Source organism: Leptosomus discolor, chromosome 1 (genome assembly GCF_034619465.1).
Source record: "Leptosomus discolor isolate bLepDis1 chromosome 1, bLepDis1.hap2, whole genome shotgun sequence".
NCBI classification, from domain to species: Eukaryota; Metazoa; Chordata; class Aves; order Leptosomiformes; family Leptosomidae; genus Leptosomus; species Leptosomus discolor.
The window spans coordinates 202,396,609-202,420,757 of record NC_141391.1 but is presented as its reverse complement, the minus strand read 5'-3'; the positions used below and the strand labels follow the sequence as shown (position 1 = coordinate 202,420,757).

Genomic DNA, 24,149 nt, shown 5'->3' with positions numbered 1-24,149 from the left:
GCCATTACTTTCAGGCACAACACATAAAATAACAACTGCATTCATGACCCTTAACCTTATGAAGGCACTTAAGGGTTTGTTTTGTATGAACATAGTTTTAAGGTGCTCGGCAGCTCTTGGGAGTGACTGACTATGCAGTACACAGTGAGCTATATAATTGGTGAGAGTTGAAGTCAAAATTGTTCACAGATCCTAAATTCCTTCCCAAATTCTTTTCCCTACTGTTTGCATGCTGCATTACTTAATTGGAGCAGATCTGCATCCTGATCAGCACTGCTATGGGCAGGGCTCAGTAACCACGGCATTTCCTAAGAGTTTCATGACTTTATCTCTGCCAGGCTGATGTTTTACTAGCTGAATACTCATCTGCCATACTTAGGAAGCCTTCCATGAAGATGATGTAAGCTTTGCAGGTGTAGATGAAAGATGAATTGAATTTGGCCTTTAGTTATGCCTTGTTATGACATGACTGATAAGCTGAGGAGGAAAAATATTGGGAAAAAAAATGAAAGACATGTCTAAGTTTCCTTCCAGTCAATTCCAGCACTCGAACCGGTGCTGTCTGCCTTTACAGAAACCAGCTGTAGGAGGCTGGGAAGTGCTCTCACGTTGCCTAGGGCACAGCTTTGATCAAACAACCTCAGCTTGCCTCTCACAAAGCGTTCTTCATGCACCTGATATGGGATCCTGCCTGAGATAATGAATCATGATGCATTGAAAAGAAATTAAAGGATTCATGTCAAACTCTGCCTCTAATCCAAACCAGCACCTTTATCATTCCTCCTGTGTGCAGGGCGGCAGGGCAGCAACAGTCCCGGGCATTGGCTCATGGGCTGAGCACCCGCGAATGTAGGTCACTGCCATGTGAGAGGCAGAATCAATATTTCAGGGTACATTGCTCCCTCTAGCTTACAAGCTTAATTGAAGGGATAGGAGAGCTAAAATTAATTTTTAAACAACCTGACTGGAGGGCAAAAAAATCATCTTAATTAAATCTCATTCACTCTTCCTCTGATCCAGCAGGCAGACGGTGTTTCCCTCCTGTACTTTGAAGAGCTTAGCCCAGAGAGGCTTCCAGAGAAAGCAGGTCTGAGACTGTCAGAGCTCACTTTCAGACAGGTTTCCACTGCAGGGATCACTGACACTGCCTGTCCATTCATGGACCAGAGAATCTGAAGATGACAGACAGGGTTAGAGGGACATGCTCCCAATCCCATCCTTCCATGGTGAAATAAGAGTGCTGGATTTTTGGAAAATCTTAGGGTATTTTTCCCCTTGTGTGTTGTGCTTCTATTAATTAGCTGAGTTTTGAGCACAGCTGCTTCCACCCTGGGCTGGCTTTTTTGAGCAGAGGTGCTGGGGAAGATCCCTGGGACAGTGGGCTGCCACACAGTGCTGGCAGTACCTAGCTGGCATACGCACCCATGGCTCTGCTTTGCATTTGGCTTTGTCTGTGGCTCATATTTTCAGGCTTTACTCTCTGGCCATGAAGTTAGAAACAGGTTGCTTTTATATATTCTATATTTACCTCCACAGAGCTGGAATTCCAGAGGGGGTGGGAAATCCAACTGCTAGGAGCTTTGTAATAAAAAAAAAAAAGTGAGAATTTGCTTTGCTGAGAAAACAGTTTAGTCCTCCTGGCCCTTTTCAGCTTAAATGTTTATCCTATATTGCAAACACAGCTGCCAGCCTGGCTTCCCCAAACGCCATGTCCTCCTGGCCCCAGCGAAGGAGCAGGGCAGAGGCCAACAGCAATAGTGGGGTGTCCTTCTGCAGGGCTTCTGGGTGAAGAAACCTTGCCAATGCACCCTGCCTCTCTGCTAAAGCCCCCTGCCATGGTGGAAACGACTCGGGGAGGAGGAGTACATTAGTCCCTGTCTCATGCTGCTGAGGTGAGCTTAAAGGCTTGGAGGCTGAAAGGGCAGCTGCACATCAGAGGAGAGAAAAGCGAGCGGTGCGGTAGAGGAAAGGGAAAGCCGGGGCAGAGGGAAGCCAGGGAATGCTTCCCCTCTGGGGGCAGCAGCAACTTTCTTTTGAAGATCATCAGCAGCGCATCTTTGAAGTTTGTTTCAAGCTGAGTACATAAGAGCTATGAGGGTGTTCACATAACAGAGATGTCTGGCAGTAGTTCCAGGGATTGTGCAAGGGCTGCCATGAAGTCAACCAAGAATGAGACTAAGGAGCCGCTCCCCAGCTAGAGCAGAGGGGTGGGACTGCCAGCCAGCGACCCACTCCCTACCCAACCGAAAGGGTGAGGTGGAACAGCTGGAAAACTGCCCCTCCCGCTGCAGAGAGACCTCATTCCCACCCCAGCAGAGCCTGCCCACAGCCAGGGTGTGGCTGCCCACCTCTAGCAAATCATTAGAGCCAGTCTGACTTCAAGCCCCTGGATGATGGGACGTTACCCAGCATTGTATGGGCCAAATACAGTTTTAAATGCTACTTTTTAAATCCATTTATAGAACATCTTTAAACCCTGGTCCTTATGCGACCACAGATGCCTTCAGGAACTGCTGGACACATCCAACCATGCCCACAGGAATGCCTTTCTAGCCTGCTGTGGTTTCTCCACCTGCATACCAGCACTTCTAGCATCTTTCTGTCATGCTAGAAGACACTCACCCCAGACCACCCACCTGGGTCCAGTGATAAGCGAGACAAGCATGTGGGGCACAGGGACAGACTGCAAGGACCATCTGATGCTTTGTGTGTGGCGTATGCTGACACGAGTACCCATAGCAGCCAGTTACCAATTGCCCTGAGGAGGGTACTCTGTCCCCAGAGTAGGAGAATAGCCAGACTGAGTGGCTGTTGTGTGGGTGAGACACAAAGCAGTGTGTAAAGGCTGTTGGTGGATGGCCAACCAGCTCGCATGGATGTGAAATTACTCTTTATTTCCACTGTAATAAAGATTTTTGAGAGCTATTGTTATGCCTCATGCAGATGCAACACCACTCAACATTGCCATCACTGAGTTACACCCATGTACGTCTTTAGGTATGTCCCCTGGTGACTATTAAACGTGTCCTGAATGCAATCGCAAGACCAGAATGTTCCTAAACTGCTGGTTGCTGCAGCCTGGGAAATACGGTCTGCCTCCAGCAGACACTGCCCTGATATGGCTGTCAAGTCATGCCACATATATTGCATCAATAAATGTGGAAAATGTGTTTTCTGAGGAGCGCTGCTGCACGTGCCACAGCCAGCTGCACCTACGAGTTACAGAACGTGACGAAATGTTTCCCCACCTGTTCTTACCAAGAGATATTTCAGTACCATTTCCTTGGCGATGCAGAACCTGTTTCTTCATGCTTCAAAACTAGGTGCTACGTGCTGGGGACCAATTGCACAATCTGTTTCCGATGATAGAGTTCAAACACCTCTGACACATGAAGAAGAATGGAGCAAGGCTTCATGTGTGCTAATGCCACTCCTCAAGAAGCTTTGCTTAAAAATAGTGACATTTTTACAAAACAACAAATACTGGATTGTCATTATCTTTGTGTTTCTGATTTCTTAGCCTTCAGGATATGGCTAATCTAAATTTTCCTATTTTCTTTGCGAATGTGAGTGCTGGATATTAACCTGGAAGGATTTTATTCTTGTGTAATTATGGGTGTGCAGGAGCTTGGGCTTTATGAAAAAAGTCATATCTTTGAAATTCTTGATAAAATTAAAAGAACAGGCAAAACCGAAGTTTTATGAAATTTTTAAAAAAATTTTTGTCTTTATCTGTGTCATCTAATGAAAAAAAATATGATTTTTTTTTTTCTTTTCTGTGTATACCTTTGAACCAAGTCAAGCCTGGAAAATTTCAGTCATCCCAGAAAAGATTTCACAAGATTTCATTAGTAACTAAAAAGGGGTTTGTATCATTGTACATAACTCATAGTATTTGCCACCCAAAAATCAATTTATAAAACATGTTGGGTAACAGAAGGTAGCTCACCATGTGGCCGATGACAGTAACACAGGTTAAAGTTCAGATTCATTTGAAAGGACATGATCCAAAGGTTAAAAGAAATACTGTAAGCGGTAGTGCAGTTAGAAAATATACAGGAGTGCCTGTATAATTAAGGATGCTTAAGTGAGCATTCTAGAGAAATACATGTAGTTATGCTAAAGACTGAATGGTGGATTAGATAGTGATGAATATTAAGATGTATTAGTATGTAGCTGGATTCTGGGTCTACAGGCCTTAGGCACAACTCATTGGTTATTCTTGTTGCCTCCTAACTTAGGGGTTAGAGGGAGAAGGCAACACAAAGGCTTTCACGACAAATCCTGTCTTTCTGATGAAATGGCTGCCCACATCACTGCCTGGCCAAGGTGATGCAGGAATTGCCTCCTAAGTTAAAAGCTGTGTTACATCAATTCCTTTGGTTTTTACTCAACTTCAGACCAAACTTTCTGTGAATCTTGAGAGGGTTTTCCAGGTGAATGAGCTGCTGCACTGAATTTGATCAATGTCTGAGCGGTTTAGCTTAATTTGAAAAACAGTTCAGAACCTGCATGGACAGGTAGCTGTAGTGGACAATTATATAAACATTTGCCCATAGGGGTCATTTCATGTCATCCCAGTTACTCACTATGTGGCTTGGACTTTGGTACGTGAAGGGTTTATTTGTCGTTGTTAATTATCACTTTGCATGGCAAAGTACAGGCCACTAGCACCGCTGGGCTGCTTGTACAACTGAGGAGCACCTCACACAAGGGCGCAGAAAGACCTTGGTCTCTGCTGAATGTAACTGGGGATTTTGGTCTGAGGGTACCTCGTGGCAGGGAGTGTCACAGTTCAACTCATCCCATTTCCCATTTCCAGGCCTGCGTGTACATCATGCACTTCAGCTTGAACAAAAAGGAAAGCAAGGTAGGACTTTGTCCCACTGTTCATCAAGCAGTAAAATATGATCACTATTTTACCAGGTAAATAGGTTAATTATCAGAGCACAAAGACTGTCTTCAGGTCTTCAGCCTGAAAACCTTAACTCTGGTAAGTGAAAGGTACTGGCACTGAAAGCAATCTAGAATTACTTTGTATACAGCCCTGGGACTTCTTCATGTCCTGCCCCCATCTACCACGCGAGCTAACCACTGCATAGGTAGCAGGTTGGATTTACTGCATTTTGCTTTGTCAGCTAGGAGCACAAATAGTAACCTTAACAAGTTCTCAGACAAATTTCTAGATCAGTGCTGTATCTGGGGAATTAGACTGAGCAGGTCAATGCAGAAATAAGTAAATAAGAAGACTAAGTATCAACATATGTTCTCTATATATTTTAGTCCTGTGCCTATGATGGTAACCAGTTACCTCTTATATTGGCTTGAGCAACAGCACTGATTTCCAGTCAGGCAAGCTCAGTCTACTGTCATGCTCTGCTACTGAGCATGTCAGTCAATGGTTTGCTCTTTGCTTTAGTTTCACCATAAATCATTAGTAGCATCATAATTTCAAAATCACCTTGAGTGTTGAAGCCTTCAGGATGCCTTCATGAAAGGCTTCTGTAACAGAATGAGTAACAGGAGTATCAAGAAGGATTACAGAGCCCTGGGAGCAGCAGTAAGGCATCCTGGAGCGCAGGTAGTTTTTTCATCAACCCTCCTGGTCAAAGGGAAGGGGTTTGAAAGGGTCAGTTGAATCTGGGAGGTCAACAATTGGCTATGGGACTGGTGCCACAGCCAGGGGTTCAGCTACTTAGATCATGGGACTCACTTTGAGAAACCTGGTCTACAGGGTCCATCTGTCAGAGAAGGGGAAAAGCATCTTTTGTCATAGGCTTGCCAAGCTGGTGGAGAGGGTTTTAAACTAAAGTCGCTGGGGGAAGGGAACCTCAATCCATCCCACTCCTACCAGTCTGACGCCAGTGCCAGCAATTCATGCCCAGAGCCTGGAGAGGAATCACAGGTCAGCAGAAGAGCACCTGAAGGGCAGCACAAAGGAATTCCAGCCACTCCAGCCAGTAAGTTGTATTTGTTGGGGGCCCAACTTAAATGCCTCTATGCAAACACACGTAGCATGGGGAATAAACAAGAGAAGTTAGACACATGCGCATGCCTGCAGGGCTACAGTCTTATTGGCATCACTGAGATGTGGTGGGATGGCTCCTGTGACTGGAGTGTTGGAATGGAAGGATACAGGCTCTTTGGGAAGGACAGACAGAGGAGATGAGGACAGCTGTGTCATCCTCTATGTCAATGACCAGCTGGAGCGCATGGAGCTCCACCTCGGGATGGATGAAGAGCTTATAGGTCAGGATTAAAGGGAGGGCAGGGACAGGTGACATTATATGGCCTGATACAGGCCACCTGACCAGGAAGTCTGAGTGGATGAGGCCCTCTGTAGACAGTTAGGAGCAGCCTCAGGTTCACAAGCCGTGGTCCTCATGGGAGACTTCAACAACCCCAATATCTGTTGGACGGACAACACAGCAGGGCATAAATCATTCAGAAGGTTCCTGGAATGTGTTGATGACAATTTCCTTCTCCAAGTGATGGAGAGGTGCCATGCTGGACCTTGTTCTCACCAACAAGGAGGGGTTAATGGGGAATGTGAACCTCAAGCACAGCCTTGGCTGTAGTGACCATTAAATGGTGGAGTTCAAGATCCTTAGGGCACTGAGGAGGGCTCACAGCAAGCTTGCTACCCTGGACTTCAGGAGACCAGACTGGCCTCTTCAGGGATCTGCTTGGTAGAGTATCTTGGATAAAAGCCCTGGAAGGAAAAGAGGCCCAAGAAAGGATCACCTCCTCCAAGCTCAGGAGCAATGCATCCCGACAAAGAGGAAACCAAGCAGAAACTCCAGGAGGCCAGGATGAACAAGGAGATCCTGGACAAACTCAAATGCAAAAAGGAAGCCTACATAGGGTGGAAGCAAAGACAGGTAGCCTTGGAGGAATACAGAGAAATTATCTGAGCAGCCAAGGATCGGGTTAAGAAAACTCAAGTCCTGACAGAATTAAATCAGGCCAAGGACATCAAGAGCAACAAGAAAATCTTCTTTAGGTATGTTGGGCATAAAGGGAAGACTAGGGATGATGTGGGCCCTCTCTGGAAGGAAATGGGAGACCTGGTTACCTGGTACGAGGAGAAGGCTGAGGTAATCAATGAGTTTTTTCCTCAGTCTTCACTGGCAAGTGCTCCAGTTACATCATCCAAGTCACAGAAGGTAAAGGCAGAGACTGGCAGAATGAAGAACCACCCACTGTAGGAGAAGATCAGGTTCGAAACCACCTAAGGAACCTGAAGGTGCACAAGCCCCTGGGACATGATGAGATGCATCTGCAGGTCCTGAGGGAACTGGCAGCTGAAGTGGCCAAGCCACTATCCATCACATTTGAGAAGTCATGGCAGTCTGGCGAAGTTCCTGTTGACTGGAAAAGGGGAAACATAACCCCCATTTTTAAAAAGGGAAAAAAATAAGATCCAGGTAACCACAGGCCAGTCAGTCTCACCTTTGTGCCTGGCAAGATCATGGAGTGGATCCTCCTGGAAACTATGCTAAGGCACATGGCAAATAAAGTGATTTGTGACAGCCAATATGGCTTCACTAAGGGCAAATCGCGCCTAACAAATTTGGTGGCTTTCTGTGATGTGGTTACAGTGTTGGTGGATAAGGGAAGAGCAACTGATGTCATCTATCTGGACATGTGCAAAGCATTTGACACTGCCTCACACGACATCCTTGTCTCTAGACTGGAGAGATATGGATTTGACAAATGGACCATTTGGTGGATAAGGAATTGGCTGGATGGTCACACTCAAAGAGTTACAGTCAACAGCTTGATGTCAGACTGGAGACCAGTGACAAGCGGCATTCCTCAAGGGTCGCTATGGTGACCAGTGCTGTTTAACATCTTTGTCAGTGACATGGACAGTGGGATTGAGTGCATCCTCAGCAAGTTTGCCAACACCAAGCTGTGTGGTGCAGTCAGCACACTGGAGGGAAGGGATGCCATCCAGAGGGACCTTGACAGGCTGGAAAGGTGGGCACATGCAAACCTCATGCTGTCCAACAAGGCCAAGTGCAAGGTCCTGCACCTGAGTTGGGGCAATCCCAAGCACAAATACAGGCTGGGCGATGTGTGGATAGAGAGCAGCCCTGGGAAGAAGGGTGTTGGTGGATGAAAAACTGAATATGAACCAGCAACCTGTGCTCGCAGCCCAGAAAGAAAATCGCATCCTGGGCTGCATCAAAAGAAGCGTGGCCAGCAGGTCGAGGGGAGGTGATTCTTCCCTTCTGCTGGGTTCTTGTGAGACCCCACCTGCAGTACTGAATTCAGCTCTGGGGTCCTCACCATAAGAAAGACATGGATCTGTTTGAGAGGGTCCAGAGGAGGGCCAGAAAGTGAGACTGGGGGGCTGGAGCACCTCCCCTACGAGGGCAGGCTGAGAGGTGGGGTTGTTCAGCCTGGAGAAGAAAAGGCTCTGGCGGGACCTTATAGCAGCCTTCCACTACCTAAAGGGGGCCTGCAGGAAAGGTGGGGAGGGACTCTTGATCAGGGGGTGAAGCAATAGGACGAGGGGTAATGGTTTTAAACTGAAAGACAATAGGTTTAGATTAGCAATCAGGAAGAAATTCTTCACTATGATGGTGGTGAGGCAATGGAAGAGGTTGCCTAGAGAAGCTGTGGCTGCCCCCTCCCTGGCAATGTTCAAGGCCAGGATGGATGGGGCTTTGAGCAATCTGGTGTAGTGGAAGGTGCCTCTGTCCATGGCAGGGGCGTTGGAACTAGAGTATCTTTAAAGGTCTCTTCCAACCCAAACCATTCTATGATTCTATGACTCTATGAATAATCTAAGGGTTAAACTGAAATGCACCGATGGCTCAAAATCTGCAAGATGGGTACCTTTTCCTGCCCAAACATGAAAAGGACTTATTAGATATCTTCTAAAAATAATTTACAGTGAATATGTGTATCTGCATTAATAGCATTCTAACCTGTGATCTTTAATGTATCTGTGTTTGCTATAAGGAGGGGCTATGGTCAGTTAATCCAAGAGCTACAGAGTGCGCTATCATTGCAAGAGGTATGATACGTCACTTTTCAAAGTTTTAAAACAAGAATTTTCCACACAGGCCTCCCAGACTGTGGATAAGGAAGCTGTGCTTGGGAACCAGCACCTCTCAAGCCATTGCTCAAACCAATGAGAAACAGCTTGTTCAAGGTGTGCCTTACACACACCCTGTTCTGCTATATAACTCATTTTAATTATATGCTCGCTGAAAACACTGAACAAAACCATAACTAGGAACAAAAGACAGTCTGGGAAAAAAAATCCTTGGTCTGTAACAATTTTCAAATAGATGCCATTTATTTGCTCCTGCAAAAGCTATCCTTAAAAAACAGTTGGACTCCTGTCTCTTGCCTGCAACTAGCCTCACCCTTGCTGAACTTTCCTGAGAGTAAGTGCAGTGTCAGGGTGTGGGAAAAGAAAGAGGACCCCAGGGGAAACCTAATCCTCCCAAACTGGCATTAACACAGCTGTATTTTTTAAGAGGTGGGGGTTTGCTCCCCTAGACCCTGGCAACACCTCTGGTTTGATTTGTGGAACAAGCAGGTGAAGGAGGCTTGAACAGCTGCCAGGCAGGGCTGAGCAGGGCTTGCTCTCTCCTTGCGCTGGTGTAAAGGGAGCCCAGCACCACTCACCTACTTTGAAAGGTAGGGTTGGTGACTTCTGCTTCCTTTTAAAACAAAAAGCGAAGGTGCCAGACTGGGGCAGGCAGAGCAGCAGGCCCTTGGTGCCAGCAGGGATCTTACTTGCTTCTGCATGCCATGAACGGATGGCTACACACTCTCCTCCTTGCATGAGGCCATAAACCTGACCTTTATGCAGTTGCCAGCGTCTCTTATTGTTCCTGGTTTAGTCATAGTGAAGTATAAATTTGCTTTGAATTGCTAGGTTTGGTTTTACTTCCCAAGAGTTTGTTTCCTAAGGAGAGAAAACATGAACTCATAACTATCCCAGTTAGAAGTACACACGCTATTTAATTTAGTGTAGTTGCAATACAACTATTTTAGCAATTAGTATTTTTAACAATTAGTACCTACTAATTAGTTAATTACACTGTCACTAGTGTAGCTATGAATAGATGTAAATTCGATTGCTGAGGGTGGTGACAGAATTAAACCCACGTGCAATGAGATAACACTCCATACAGACTCTCCCACTCTCCCCACAGTTGTTACTACAGAAAAGATGCAAAAACAAAGCCAGCCTTTTCTGAAGTATTTTATATCATGACATCATTTTGACATGATACCCTTTAAAGATCCCAAATGACAGCCACTGGTAACCCACAGTAAGTGGTGCAGCCACAGCCATGGACATGTCTTCAGCAATCCCCCAGCCCAGCCGTGGATGTTCAGCTCTGTACAACTCCTGGATCAGCTCTTGGGAGGGCCCTTAACATATCTTGTGTGTGTGCTTGTGGAGGGAGCAGTGCATCCTTGGGCACACGGCACAGCGTACCAGGTTGGTGGTTCCCATGAACCAGAAACTGATGCACACACAAGTCCTATGTATCTGTAGTCAGACAAACATGTATCCATGTGCTGTCATGTTTTTACTTCAGAGCCATGGGATCTTGAAATAACAAGTGTGTCCTTCATATGACGGTACCCATGTATTTTCAAGATTAGGAGGAGAAGACCCCTTTGCCTGCTGAAATCCATGGGTGGTACAGATGACACTGTAATCCCAAGACCCAGAGAGCAGAAGCTGTACAGCATTTTTTCTTCACCACAAAGCACCCAAGACCTGCCCAATAGGTTACAGATGTCCTGAATCAGGCTTTTTTGTCAGCCTCCATGTTAGTGTCCCATGGAGCCCCAGCAGGAGCTGGGCATGGTCCTGCCAGATCTCTGGCAGAGGTGAGCACCAGCAGCCCCCAGACTGCAGCCTGTGCACCCACACTGGTAACGGTTTGCACCCCTGTAGCTTTAGGGGGAATGGCCTTTGAAACATTAATGCACACCAACCATGTATCACACACAGGCACCGTGGTTATTTTGCAAGTACCCACACTCTGTACAACCCTTATTCAATGGCCTGTGCATATATCCACATATATGTGCTCATAGAGACAAATTCTGCTCTCTTTTCTTGGTAAAGGGCTTGGAAGTGTATGACTAAACCAAGATCCTAATCGCCAAAAAAATCCCAAACCAACAAAAATTTCCAATAAACAAAAACATTCAAAACAAGTCGCCTTTTAGAATTTAGGTATTTTAGAAAGGAAAAGTGAATCCATAGATAGGGCAGAAACAGCTGCAGGTAACTGAAAGCATTTCTTTTCAGTTGAAGAATATGCTTTGTGAAGGCTGCCTGATAGGGTAAAAATGCAGAAGGACTATAAAAGACAGAAATAAAAAGCTCTATGGGCTAAACTATGTTTTGCAAATCAGAGGATGTGGAAGGAATTTGAATAGCTGAGTTTCATCATCTTCCAGCTGAAATGAATGGCACAATGTTCAAGGGGAGAAGAAATAATTCCACTACTAGAGAAATTTAATCTAGACATGGTAGCAAGGTGTCACTGAAGATCACTTAGGAAACTCCCAAATTTAAATGGAGTAATACATTTAAATGACATTTTACTATAGACATCTCTATGTAAATTAACCCACATAACCAATGCTACATGTATCTTCAAGACTGGAGCTATTTAAATAATACATAACAATAGCTGATGCAGAATCATTCTAAGTTGATTTACCTGTTTCTTGCCTTCTTTTGAAATTTTAATTACATTATGACAGAAAACTCCATGCTGTGAGATAAAGTGGAAGAGTTTGAAGACCAAAAATATGAACACTAACAAAATGTGGATTGAGAATCAGAAGAAAACAAAGCCAACAATAGTGGATTTTAACCATAAATGCTGAAAAAATAATAAATGTTACCTATGACCTATCTTCAGGACAAGGAAGACAACTCTCATGTAAAGCAATGTTTTCTTTGAAGACCTCCATCCTGGAGATTATAATTTAAAAACAAAACCAAAAACACAACAGGCAAACAAACAAAAAAGTGTACAGCTTCCACATTTGTGTGAGTGTAGAACCAGAAGGTAGATGCAGTGAATCCCCCTGTTTTTAAAAGTGCAAGCATTTGAAGTTTGGTCTTCTGGTTTCTTAAGCCTGTCCTGTTAGTATTAATTAATTTTCATTCCAGTGAAAGCAGTTAGGCTTATCTGTGAAGTGCATAACTCCACTGGGTGAGTAAGGATAGTAGAATCTGGCCCAAATGAATCAGACAAATAACCATAATTATGTTAACTAGGTGCCTAAGGCATTACCTTAGTGTGCACAAAACTCTGAGAGATGTTGAGCTCTTGATGAACCAGCTACTCTTATCGAGAGCCTGGATACTCCTTGCTGCTAAGGATTAATTCCTCTGTGGCTGGATAAACTGTGGGAAAACACTAAAATCAAGACATCCAGAAGATAGAGCATATGGAGACACTTCAGCATCACCAAATAGCATCTAGCACTAGGTGGTGCTCTTTTCTCTACTAACTTACTACTCCATGGTTGTCAGGGGAATGGGCTTTTTTCATGACAGCAGGACTTCACTCAAAGAACAGAGCACTCAAAGGCAAAAACACAAAGCAAGCCAGAATGCTTTCCTGAGTAGTCATCACCCGTAAGCCCAGAGATGTATATGAGGTCATGCAGCCTATTTCTGTGAGTGCTCACTACTGTTGCTCCTGGTCCTTTTTTCCCAATGTTATTTGCAGCGTCCCCAGTGATGAGGGATTTCTCACTTCCCTAAAGAGAATCTCTTGGATCTGTAGATAGGTCACTGTCATCACATTTATTCATGAGATCCTCTATGCTCCCTTTACTTCTGTATTCTTCTTCTCAATCACAGTGTTCCACCATCATTCTTCGATCATTCCCTCTATATATTTCTGCTGTTCAGCTATGTGCTCTGTGGCTGTTATTTAATCATGGATACATATGTATATAATGAGTTATTTTAAGGCTTTTCCCTTGTATCAGTCTATCAGTCATTACAGGTCTTCCTCAGTCCCAACACTTTTCTGTAAACAGCCTCGAATTCGTCAATGCTTTTATTAGCAGAGCTGCATAAGAATCTTTACTAAGATCTACATTTTCCATGAAAAGCCAGGCAATGAGGTAGTAGTTCTAATAGTTATGAAAAGATCTAGAAGAATCTCTAATATAGATTGACTCAATGATAACAAGGGTAAATGTAATTCAGAGCACAAAGACAGAGGAGAAAAGAGTCTTTCATTTTGTAGGGGAAAAATAATTTTCATTATTACATACAGGAAGATGTTAGATGGTGGATAACAAATGTCAGCTCAGTGCCTGTCAAGGAGACAAAAAAAATCTCGGGGTTTACTTGCAAAAGGACTGGGAAAAACAGAGAAGATCCTTTGCTAGGGTAAGAATCTATGGTGCAGCCTAATCTTGAGTGCAGCTTCCAGTCCAGTCGCCTGATCTCAGGCACGAGGTAACAGAGCTGGAAGAGGTCCAGAGAAGGGCAGTAGAAGTGCTCAGAAGTGGTATGAGGAGAAATCAAATGGAGCTAGAACCTCCAGCTGGAAAAAGAGACAGCTTTAAAGTCATAGTTAATTTGCTGTCTACTCTTCCTTACAGTGTCACCTCTGAAACGAAGAAGTATCTGTTTTCATGCACTTCGTGGAGAGTGAGGCCCTTTGCTGTCCCAAACAATTATCAAACTCATAATGTGTAAACAGAATCTTCTGTCTTCCTCCGTCTATATTCTTCTGAGCCTCAGTGAACGGTTTGTTAAAGCCCGTTCCTTTTTGTTTTTTATAACTCACTTCCAAGTCCACCATGCTGGTTGCTGGTCCCTTTGGTGAGGGCAGCATCATTTAGGACTTAACCCGTGACAGCATTAAGAAACACCCTGCTGGGTCAGGCTGTTAACAGCCACAGATGCTATTTCTGCCCAACGTCCGTGATGGCACTGGGGTAGCTGCATGGGTGCTGGCCATCTGCCCTGATCAAGCCACAGGTTTTGAAGGCCCCAGCAGACCCTGCAAGGTCGTCCAGGCTCCCAGCACAACATTACTGGAGGCAGGGCAGGCAGATCCACATAGCAAAACCTGAGGAAAGACAACAGGAGATGCTGTCTGGGGAGAGCACATGTACCTGGCCTCTTCCTCTGGTCCAGTCTCCTAAGATCACAGTCATTGGAACTGCCTGTTACTTTTATTATCTGTTAATAGAGGCATTGTTCACAAATCTTGTCTAATCCCTTTTTATGCCTGCTAATAGCCTGCTTCCCCAGCCTCCTGTGGCAATGGATTCCGGAAGTTCATTACCTGCTGTACAAAGAAGTGCTCTTTTATTTCACAAGCAAACTATATCTACACTCCCTGTCCATAAATGCAAATCTAAATAAGATCCAGCCTGTCACTCTGCTGAGTAATATCCTTTGGCCTAAGTCAAGTGATACATACACAATAAGTGATATGAAAATGACTTCAAATAAATACTAAGGAAAAAACCACTCAGTTTGTTACATTTTTCCAGGGGAAGGTGGGGAGTGGTTGTTTAGCCATGTCTGCTACCTGGATAAGTGAACGCCTCTTCTCCACCTACATGGAGCCCAGCACAGGCCTGGCACATGTTTTCTCATGGGAAGGGGAGGTGAGGCTTGCAGCCTTCCGCAGAGCTTGGCACAGCAGCCCTGGCTGCTGCTGCCATGGCACAGCACATGGCATAGCAGAGGTCCTTCTGCAAACCCTGTTTGGGAACTCCTGCTTCTCACATCTCCCAGCCTGTTATATCACCATTTCAACTACCCTTTTTTTTTCCATGAGTCTGTGTGACAGTGCCAAGCCAGGCTGCACACACATAGAGAGTAAAGCAACTCGTGCCATGCTTAATCTACAGCTGTCATCCCTTAATTTATAAATTCCATGATGCTATCAAAATAAAGACTCTCAGTTTTGTCTTGCAAGTCGTATTCTTTACCCACCCAACCCTCTGTTATGCAGGTGATTCTCCACCCACTCGCTTTTCCCCAAGCTCCCGTGCTGCCTGTGGCTTGTGGTCCCAGTACTGTTTAGGTAATTAGTCATGTCTTCACCCACCTTCCATCCATATTATTTGTTATTACTATTTATTGTTTCTATTGTGGTAATGCCTAAGGACGCCAATTAGCAAATAGGACTTAATCGTAAAAAACTGTACAACAAGCTCCAACCCAAAGGACTCACCATCTGGGGCTTGGGCACACCATGGCTAGTGAACACACAGACAACTGGGAGAAAGTGTGAGAGAACAGCACAGAAGGACAGGGTGTTTACACAGAGTGCTCATAAAACTGGTCACTAGTAGACTACCCTCTACTAATAATCGTTAGCAGGCTCTACAGGGAAACGCAATTTCCTGGCCTCATTGGAACTAATTTCATCTGTGTATTTTACCAGAGATGGAGAACTTAAAGTTATTTCATCTGGAATATGCTAGGGTCTTGGTGCTTGTTGTTCAAATATGTAAATTCATTTTTTTCCTATCTTATCTAGGGCAAATTGGCAAGGATGCCCAGAGAAGGCTGCGCCGCGATTGCTAGCGCTGTGCTCACCATGCGCATACAGGACTCCTGCCATTCAGTACCTTCCACAAGGCTAAACCAAAATTTGAAAGCATGGTGGTGATGCGGAAAGGGTGAAGGACAGAGGAAGGATGAGGATACTATTGGGAGGGACATTATGAAAAATCCATCATGTTGGGTAACTGTATCCTTAAGGCAAAATTTGCATTGTGCAACTGCGACACATTCAAGTCTGAACAGCCAGTTCTGGTGAGAGGCAGCAGAAATTAATTTCCCTTGCAGCTTTTGTATTAATAATTCATCTCATTAAGGTGTGGTCTAATAGTGTTTGCACAGGCACAGGAGGCAGCCCAAATACTGGTTCTGACAACAATTTCTTCTATGGGCATCTGCAATTCTCATGTCCTTCTTGCCTCAATTTACCCGTATAAGAAAGGGGAAGAGCTGTGTTTGCTTTGGTTCAGATCTGTAAAAGAGTTGGCCTACTACTCTGTTCCTTTGGAGGTATTTTGTAGTCTTTTGCAATTGCATGAAGAAACCATAACATTTAGTCATTCTGATCGAGTAGCACTTTGGGTTTATTTCAAGGCGTTAGTGAATCAAGCCCAAGGATCAAGTTTAGAAACACAAGTTTCTGACCCACAGGATGGAGTGAGTCCCTGGCAAAAAAATGCAGGACCTCGCTATGCCTCAGGAGATATTTAATAACCCAAAGCCACTGTAAGGTCTTGTCCTGCTAAGACTTGAGTTATTTTCTTCTTCATTCTGTGCTAGACTTGAATAGTGGCATCATAAATAATTAAACTAAATTACATTATTGTAAAGGCTACTTTCTGATTTTTTTTCCCCTCATGTCTATTGTTTATGTTCTTCCTGTAATACCTGAAGGGACTTCCAGTTGCCTGGGTGAATTTGCAAGATTTTACTGCAAAACAGCTGGTTGCAACTTTCAGTTAACCAACAAATTTTTAAAACACAGTGACATAAAAGGCACATTCATCCTTAGTGTAGTTCCACTGATTTGAGACATGAGTCTGTTAAGATCACATAGGGGAGATTTTCCCCAGAGATGTGTTTTATCCCTGTTCTTTTTCTTGTGTTTCCTTCTAGTCTAGCAGCGCTGGTTTAGTGGGGATCTAATGTATAAAAGTACTACATGGAATACAATGCAATGTGTGTATTTATGTAAAAATATTTATCCTGATATAATCATCTTAGTGTAGACAGCAGTTATAGTGGTAAAAACTACATCAGTCCTTAGGCCTAGAAGAAAGATAAATAACTGTATGGTTACAAGCACATTTTTGTCATATAACACAAACAGCCTGAGCTGCCAGGAGCAGAGGAAAACTGTACTGCTTTGTTAACAGTGGTAATAGTTAACACAGTACTATTTTTGTGTGAAAAGCATTAGTATATAAAGAAATTCTTTCTTCATCAAGTGTAGTGATGTAGCCAGCAGCTCTAGTCCCATTGAATCCTCTGCTCAGCTCCAGATTAATCATGTGTTTCTTTCCATTATATTTTCTCCTTTACAGCTCATTCATTTTCTGGAAGGTGGATGGAAAAAATACATCTCCTTTCTTCTCACTTCAGAGGTGCCTGATGCTGCTTTTGCTCTTGTGCTGACCAGCTCCAGAAACAACGCTGCAGAGCCATGGCTTGGCTTTGATTCCAGAGATCGCTTTTCCTTCTCCACCTTTCTGGTTTCTCTACCATCTTCTCTCCACAGTCATCTGTACCAAACCAGCCTGTTTCCTTTCCTTATCTGGTGTCAGTCTGATTATATAAACATCATCTTGCACTCCTTTCTTCCTTCTCGACTTTGAATTTACCTTCCCCCATCCTGTCACGAGCCAAATGATCATTTCCTTCAGCAGCCTGCTTTCTTTTCCACAGTGACTGGAAGCAAAGGCTCCCCTGTTGTACTTTTAAGCCTGCCAGTTTAGAGTGGCTTAACACTTTTATTTCCTCATTGTTTTTTAATCAAAAGTCTCAGCGAGTGATGGAAAGAAAATGGAAAACACTTGAAATGTCTTTTATAAGTTTGACTGCTTTCCAAGCATTTGAAATGAGAAGTCAGACAGGAGAGGAAAAAAACTACTTCTAGAAAGCCCTTAAAAATCAAGATGTAAGAGTTTTTGAAGTTCAGTTTAGTTTGTAGCAAAGATCTTTCAAAAGATGACTATAGAAAAGCTTAAGGCTCTTGTAAGCCCAAGGCATCATACAGAAAGTGCAAACGGAAGTTTCACTTTGCCTTGTAGAAACCTGGAAGCACTGTGTGCATTAACGTTGAAGAGTTTAGTGTTTATTAGATAAAATGGAGTGATTATTGCTGATGAGTGAATGCTGTTGACTTAATTTCCATCAGCAACAGCTCATGAAACCCACTTCCATAGAAGTCCAGGTATCCTTCCTATGTCAGAAGATACTGGAATACAGGGAGTTATTGGGTCACACAGTCATAGAATTATGACAGACCCGGACAATGAAAAAGCTATAGAGAGAATCTGTGATCACTTGTATCAGCCAAAGTCTTTACATTTTTTAAAATATCATACGAATGAATACGATAAAAATTTTGCTCATTAGAATGTATATATTATATCATATTTGCATATACATTTAGGCTTCATGGTGTGTCATTCCAAAAGCCCTAAGTTGTGGCTTGTGTGTGGCTAACAAGAGTTTATTTAACATACACATTCAAGAAAACACTAGTCACTAATGAGATGACATACTAACTGTGTGGATTTGATAAAACAGCCTGAACTATGCAGATGATGAGGTTTAATGACCTTCAGAACAAGGCATCAAAACTGTTCTCCCATAGTTTTGAACATTTCAGATGTCTGTATCTGAAATAATATCTGCCCCCCATAATGGTGGGCCAAGTGCTTAATGTGACAAAACCTACTCATTTTGCTGGAAGCCTTCTACCAGTCGTGGTGCAATTGGTCTGATTGATACAGATCAATCAGAAATTAGTGATTTCATATATTATTGCCTGTCTCAATGAAACAGTGTCACCTCTACAACTCAGCAGAAAAAGCACTAGCAAACATCACAACTGTATAGTGAATGTCAGGCTGTTACTTGATCAGGTTTCATTCAGTGAAATCTTAAATAACAGATCATTATCAAACCATTATGGGATAGATCCTCATGGTTATGAATTGTTTCAATGTCAATATCTTCTAACACTGTTCTGTTATTCCTGTCAACAGAATCTCTTCTCTGAACTAAATGATATTTTCAGCAGGTCAAAGAAATAGGCAAACTTAGCATGGCCCTAACTAACAAGTTGAACTTTTGTTTAAATTGGCTTGTTTAGCACTGGTAAATTATCACGGTTAAAAAATTCGAAGTGAAGGCTCTCCTATTTTAAGTGGCCTGTTTTAATCAGATAATTTCAAAACCAGCTGGTACAGCACAAGCATGGCCTAAACAACTTGTCTGCAAACATACATAGGTCAAAACTCAGGGCTCTGACTCTGAAGTGGAGTCCGCTTGGCTCATTCAGGTTGTGTACAGCTCGGAGGTTTTAGGCAGCTTCTGATGCTCAAAGGATCTCTACGGGCAGCTTCACCATCTGCGCAGGGTGTGCAGGCGTGTCAGCCAGAGCCCTCACTTTTCCAAGCGCAGGTCTTTGGTTGGTTGCTCCAGTGGATGGAGCTCATGGTGCTGAGTCATGTGGCAGGAGAACGGGGGAGATGAAAGTGTAACAGCCGTCACCTGGGACTGCTGCCAGGGAGGGATGTTCCTGGCAGTCCTCCTCTAAGCAGGGAGCAGGGGCTGGAGCTGTGCACACCCTGCTCCCCAGCTTTGCAGTTTGTCCCCTCTCTAGGAACCTCTGCAGCTGGCCAGGGGGTGACCAAAGGTGGCTGGTATCTGTGGTGTCGGGGCCACAGGAGGGACAGGGTGCACCGCTGCACGTCCTACCCGTAGGCATGCTGACTGAGGAACATGAGGAGAGCGGACCTTCTGGGAAACCTCCTTCACTAGCTGTGAGAGTGGACAAATCTGTAAATGTTATCACACAGCTTTATTAAAGATAAATGAGACCTTGGCAGTATGGCTGCATACTTAGACAGTGAAAGAAAGGGAGCGATCATGACCTTATTTATTCAAGTTAATCCTTCAGTGAGATGAACAGGATGCTGGGGTGGAACATTTAAGATAGAAAATATATGTGTAATACTGTAGGACTGAAATAACCATAAATTAGAAGAGAATAGTTTTACTATAGCACCAAAATATAGGACTTGCTGTTTAATCTCAACGTGGGATAACATATCTTTGTCACTAAGGCCTGAAACCTGTAAATACCAACCCACCTGTGTACATAACATTAAGCTCAGGAGGACTTCTGACAGACTTTTTAATCTGCTACCTTCACATTTTCAACATGGAAGAGAGAGGGCTGGATGCGGTCGGGCTAAGGCAAATGTCTAAGGGCACACGAGGGCCAGGAAAGAAATGTCCCTGGCTAGATCTAGAGCATGATCCTGTGTCTGAGCAAGTTGCAGGCAGCTCCTGCGGCTGCTGCTCCCAGCTGGGTTTTCAGCAGAGCTCACACGGCGAACCGGAGGCACTGACTTAGCAGGATTTTATACGCATGCTCAGGGTGACGTGGATGAGCTTTGCTGTACTGGGGCCTACCCCGCAAAAGATGCTGCGTGAAACAAACGCAGGCGGGTCCGGCCAAGGTACATACTTGGCTTGCGTGTGTTTGTTACACTAACCTTGTAGCTGTGTCAGCTGAAAAAATGAGTTGGATACTTTTGGATAAGAAAGTATCCAGGTTACTGAAGCTATCACAGTGGAAACATAGCGACCTTTGCCTTTTCCATATTTGCTTGGGCTTCGTTGTTAGCTTGATTTGAAAATGTGGTGTAAATACGTCACAACAACCTAATTATGTCACAGGATTCCACTCACTGTGGATGGGCTGCAGATATTGTTAAATAGCTCAGTACAAGCAGGCAGCCACAGTCATGAGTGTTTAGACCCCACTAGCTGGGAACGCCCCGAACTCTGAGACTTCTATCACTTTCATTTTGAGGCTATGTCATATGAATGCCAACACAATTCACCTGCAGAAGCCTTGTCTTTACCTGCTATCTTGCCCATTCTATATTATATTGCAAAAAAAGGAGAAGCAAAGTGTCCGGCCTAAGGCATTAAAAAGGAAATAGTGAGCCGGGAAGCCCAAGGAAAGGTAGAGCTTGTTCTCCCTATACCAGATTCCCTCGGTGTCAGACTGATCTATCTTTGTCTCCATTTTTCTGCCTTTCAGATAAATACTATCTCAGTATACCCTGGCAATATGCTTTGTAGCTTAAGCCCCCCATACTTTCACATACTGTCGGAGCTTTGCATGGCGGTGCTGTGTAATTCAGCAGAAAGCAGAAGACCATCATTTTGTACAGCGACTTCCACGTGGGCCATTGTCTAGAAACAATCCAATTTCTAAGCAAACAGAGAAAAAATAGAAAAGCTAGAGAAAATAACTATGAGAAACACAAAGAGTAAACGATAATACGGTGGATTTCTTCTGAGAAGGAGGGACTTTTGAGAGAGCCAGGGACATGGCTAGAGGCCCCATCCTGCCGAGAGACGTCAGCTGCCCATCTCTGACAGAGGCTGGGGCCTGGATGGGAACAACCTTCACTATCAGAAGCAAAACAACTTGAATTGCAAGGTTTTTAGCATATCATTACAAATTCAAATCCAAGCCTATTCTGATGGAAAATCTTCCTTAGGAATGTGAATTGTTTTGGGCAAAATAACCAGGCTTGTTTCCTGGCGGGGATACTATTTGCATCAAAAATTAATGTCATCCGCCTACTCAGTTTCCAACAAAAACCCAGGCATTTCATTAGTGAAGTGAGAACAGCGATGCCTGGCTGGAGCAGCTAGGGCAAACAAATCTGCTGAGCACGGCCAGAAAAACGGGAGAACTGCGTGCTCCTGCGGGCGCGAGGGTCCTGACACCCGCCCAGGGCCAGGGGAGGCAGGAGGACATGGCATTCCTGCTCGGGAGCGGGAAGCAGGTGGAAGAGCAGAAAACGCAGCCGTGACAGGGGGTCAAGCCCCTCTTTCCCAGCAGAGAGGCGTCGAAAGCGGCGTGCGAGCCCTCGCGTGTGGCCGTGCATGCGCGTGTGCGAGAGCTGTGCGTGTCGGAAGCATGAGCAGAGCATGGCGCGGGGAGCGCTGCAGGCAGGCGTGCAAGCGCCACGCGTGTGCGCGCACGGGGAGAGGGCGCGTGTCAGCCAGACGCCACGAGCGGCGTCGCATGCGTGCGCCCACGGCTGCCAGCGCCCAGCTGCGTGTGCAAGAGGCGCGTGCGGGGCTACACGGGAGTGCACGCGTGAGAAGAGCCGTGCACGGAGAGGGCAAGCACCGCACGTGTGTGCGGGAAGGCGAGTGCAAGGAGGTGGGCGTGCGAGAGGGGCGTGCGGGAAGGGCTGCGCGTGAGGAGCGCGAGCACGACCAGCAGGTGTGAGGGCGGGTGCGTGGAGCGCGGGTGCGTGGAGCGCGGGTGCGTGTGCGGGAGAGCCCTGCGCCCGCGCGCCAGCAGGGGCCCGTGAGGCGGGCGCCGGCCTCCCGCCGTGCCCGTGTCCGCGCCCGTGCCCGCGCCGCCCGCAGCGGCTGCCCGGGGCGGGGCCTGCTGACGCATTGCGGCTGGAGCGGGCGCGGGGCCGCCGGGGCGGGGGGAGCCGGACCCCGGAGGGGCGGGGGGCTGGTGCCCGGGGCCCGTTCCTCCGCCCGCCGTCGGGCTGACTGACAGCGCTCCCCGCCCAGAGACTGGAAGGGCCGGAGCGGGGCGGGGGGGGGGGGAGGAGGAGGAGGAGGAGCGGCGCGAACCGCCCTGCGCTGCCGCGGCTCCTACCTATTCATTCAGGCACCTAAAATGGCTGGAGAGAGGAGGTGGCGGAGCAGGAGGAGGAGGTGAGGGGGGGGCTACAGCAGTGCCCCCACCTCCTCCCCGGAGGGCCCCTCCTCGGCCCGGCGGCGCCCCCCGCTCCCGGCACGGCTCGCTGCCGCCCCTCGCCTGCTCCTCGGCACCATGTCGGCCGGCCAGGACGAGAGCTCGGTGCGGGTGGCGGTCAGGTAAGTGGCGGCGCCTCCGCCTTCTCCGGCGGGGGGCGGGCGGAGACACGGGGGCGGGAGGGCGCCTCCCGCGGGCCCTCAGGCCGCGGGTGCCGGCGGCCGGCCGTGCCGGGGGTCCCGCTGCGCAGAGCGGCCGCGGGCGGTGCGCGGGAGCGGGGCTGCGGAGGGGCAGAGGCGAGGGACGTGGGGACGTGGTCCCTCCGGACAGAGCGCATCACCCCGGCTCCTGGTGAGCCTCTTCCTCACAGCGGTTGGAAAGAGCCAAAGGAGAGGGGGAAAAAAAATACCCCAGCCCCATTCTGAGGTCTTTCTCGGTCACTTCTCTCTGGTTTCCAGCAGTGACCCTAAAAATATTCCAACTAATTATAGCCCGGTGCTGCGAGTGCTTACTCATGGAAGTAGAGCAGCCCCTAGACTGTAGCGATGCCGTTTGCATCACGGAGCTTTGCCAGAGTGGATCCTGGCAGACTGGTATTTTTAGAAGGATAAAGGCTTTTATCCCACGGAGGCCGTGTCTGACCTTACGTGCCGGCAGGGATGGACTTCCATGAGGCTGCTCACTGCAAATAGGAATAGGTGTATGTAGAAGTCGAAGTGGGAGTAGGGCTTAATTCCTTTTGAAACATCAGCTAATTCAAATTACTCTTTTATCAGAGATAAAAATCTTTTGTTCATCAGCGAAATCTTGGCTCTTCTCGGTTTTCTATGTGAAGATACTAGTTTATTGTTTGAAGAACTTCCAGATTAGCCCACGGATGCCTTAATTTTCAAGGTGCCTTTACATAATTCAAGCACGAGGAAAAATACATATATGCGTATATATATGTCTACTTACGTATATGTATGCCAATATTTAGGTTTTAATTGTGGTACTGAATGATGACTTATTTCTTTCCTTTAAAGAAGTTTCTTTATAGTATATGCTGACGCACTTGGAGTATTATGCCACAAGAAATCAGACTTTGGGGGCAGGTCTGCTCCTACCAGCGGGTCCTTGGAACCGCTACATACATCTCACTTTCGCAGGGAATGCAAGGGTTGCACAGGAAGACAAAGAGGGTGGATGTTTTTTTCTCTCTGAAGGGTGTAGGAATAAGCGCCGTTACTGCACGCTGCTGTTGGTATAAGCGTGTGGGGGGGAACAGTTCAATAACATTTTCAGTAAACAGAGAAACACCGCCCCTGCATGATAACATGGGGTGTATGCTGCAGTTGTTCATTAAAGGCTGCTTGCTGATTGCAGTAGTATTTTTCTATGGGGAGAGATGCTTTTGTGAGTGGTGTTATCTGTTAAAGTATTTTTTCACATGAAGTACAGGGAGGTATTATTCCAAAGCATAATTAGGCTGTATTTTTAAAAAGGAAAACAAGAGATAGGTGTGATCCTAAAAATAGGGCGTGTTACAGGTTTGCAGATGGCTCTGTCATTTGAAGAAAATATTAAATATGTTTTGAGCCAAAAACCACAGTGATA

General features: G+C 45.8%; 1 protein-coding gene across 1 annotated transcript in view; it reads left to right on the top strand.

The window, feature by feature from the left end:
• The first annotated feature begins 22,631 nt into the window (after positions 1-22,631).
• KIF21A (kinesin family member 21A) overlaps positions 22,632-24,149 on the top strand; it is a 91,530-nt gene continuing 90,012 nt past the window's right edge. The window contains exon 1 of the mRNA XM_086462370.1: positions 22,632-22,675. Coding sequence (XP_086318496.1) covers positions 22,632-22,675 — 44 coding nt within the window. The remainder of the gene's footprint in view (positions 22,676-24,149) is intronic.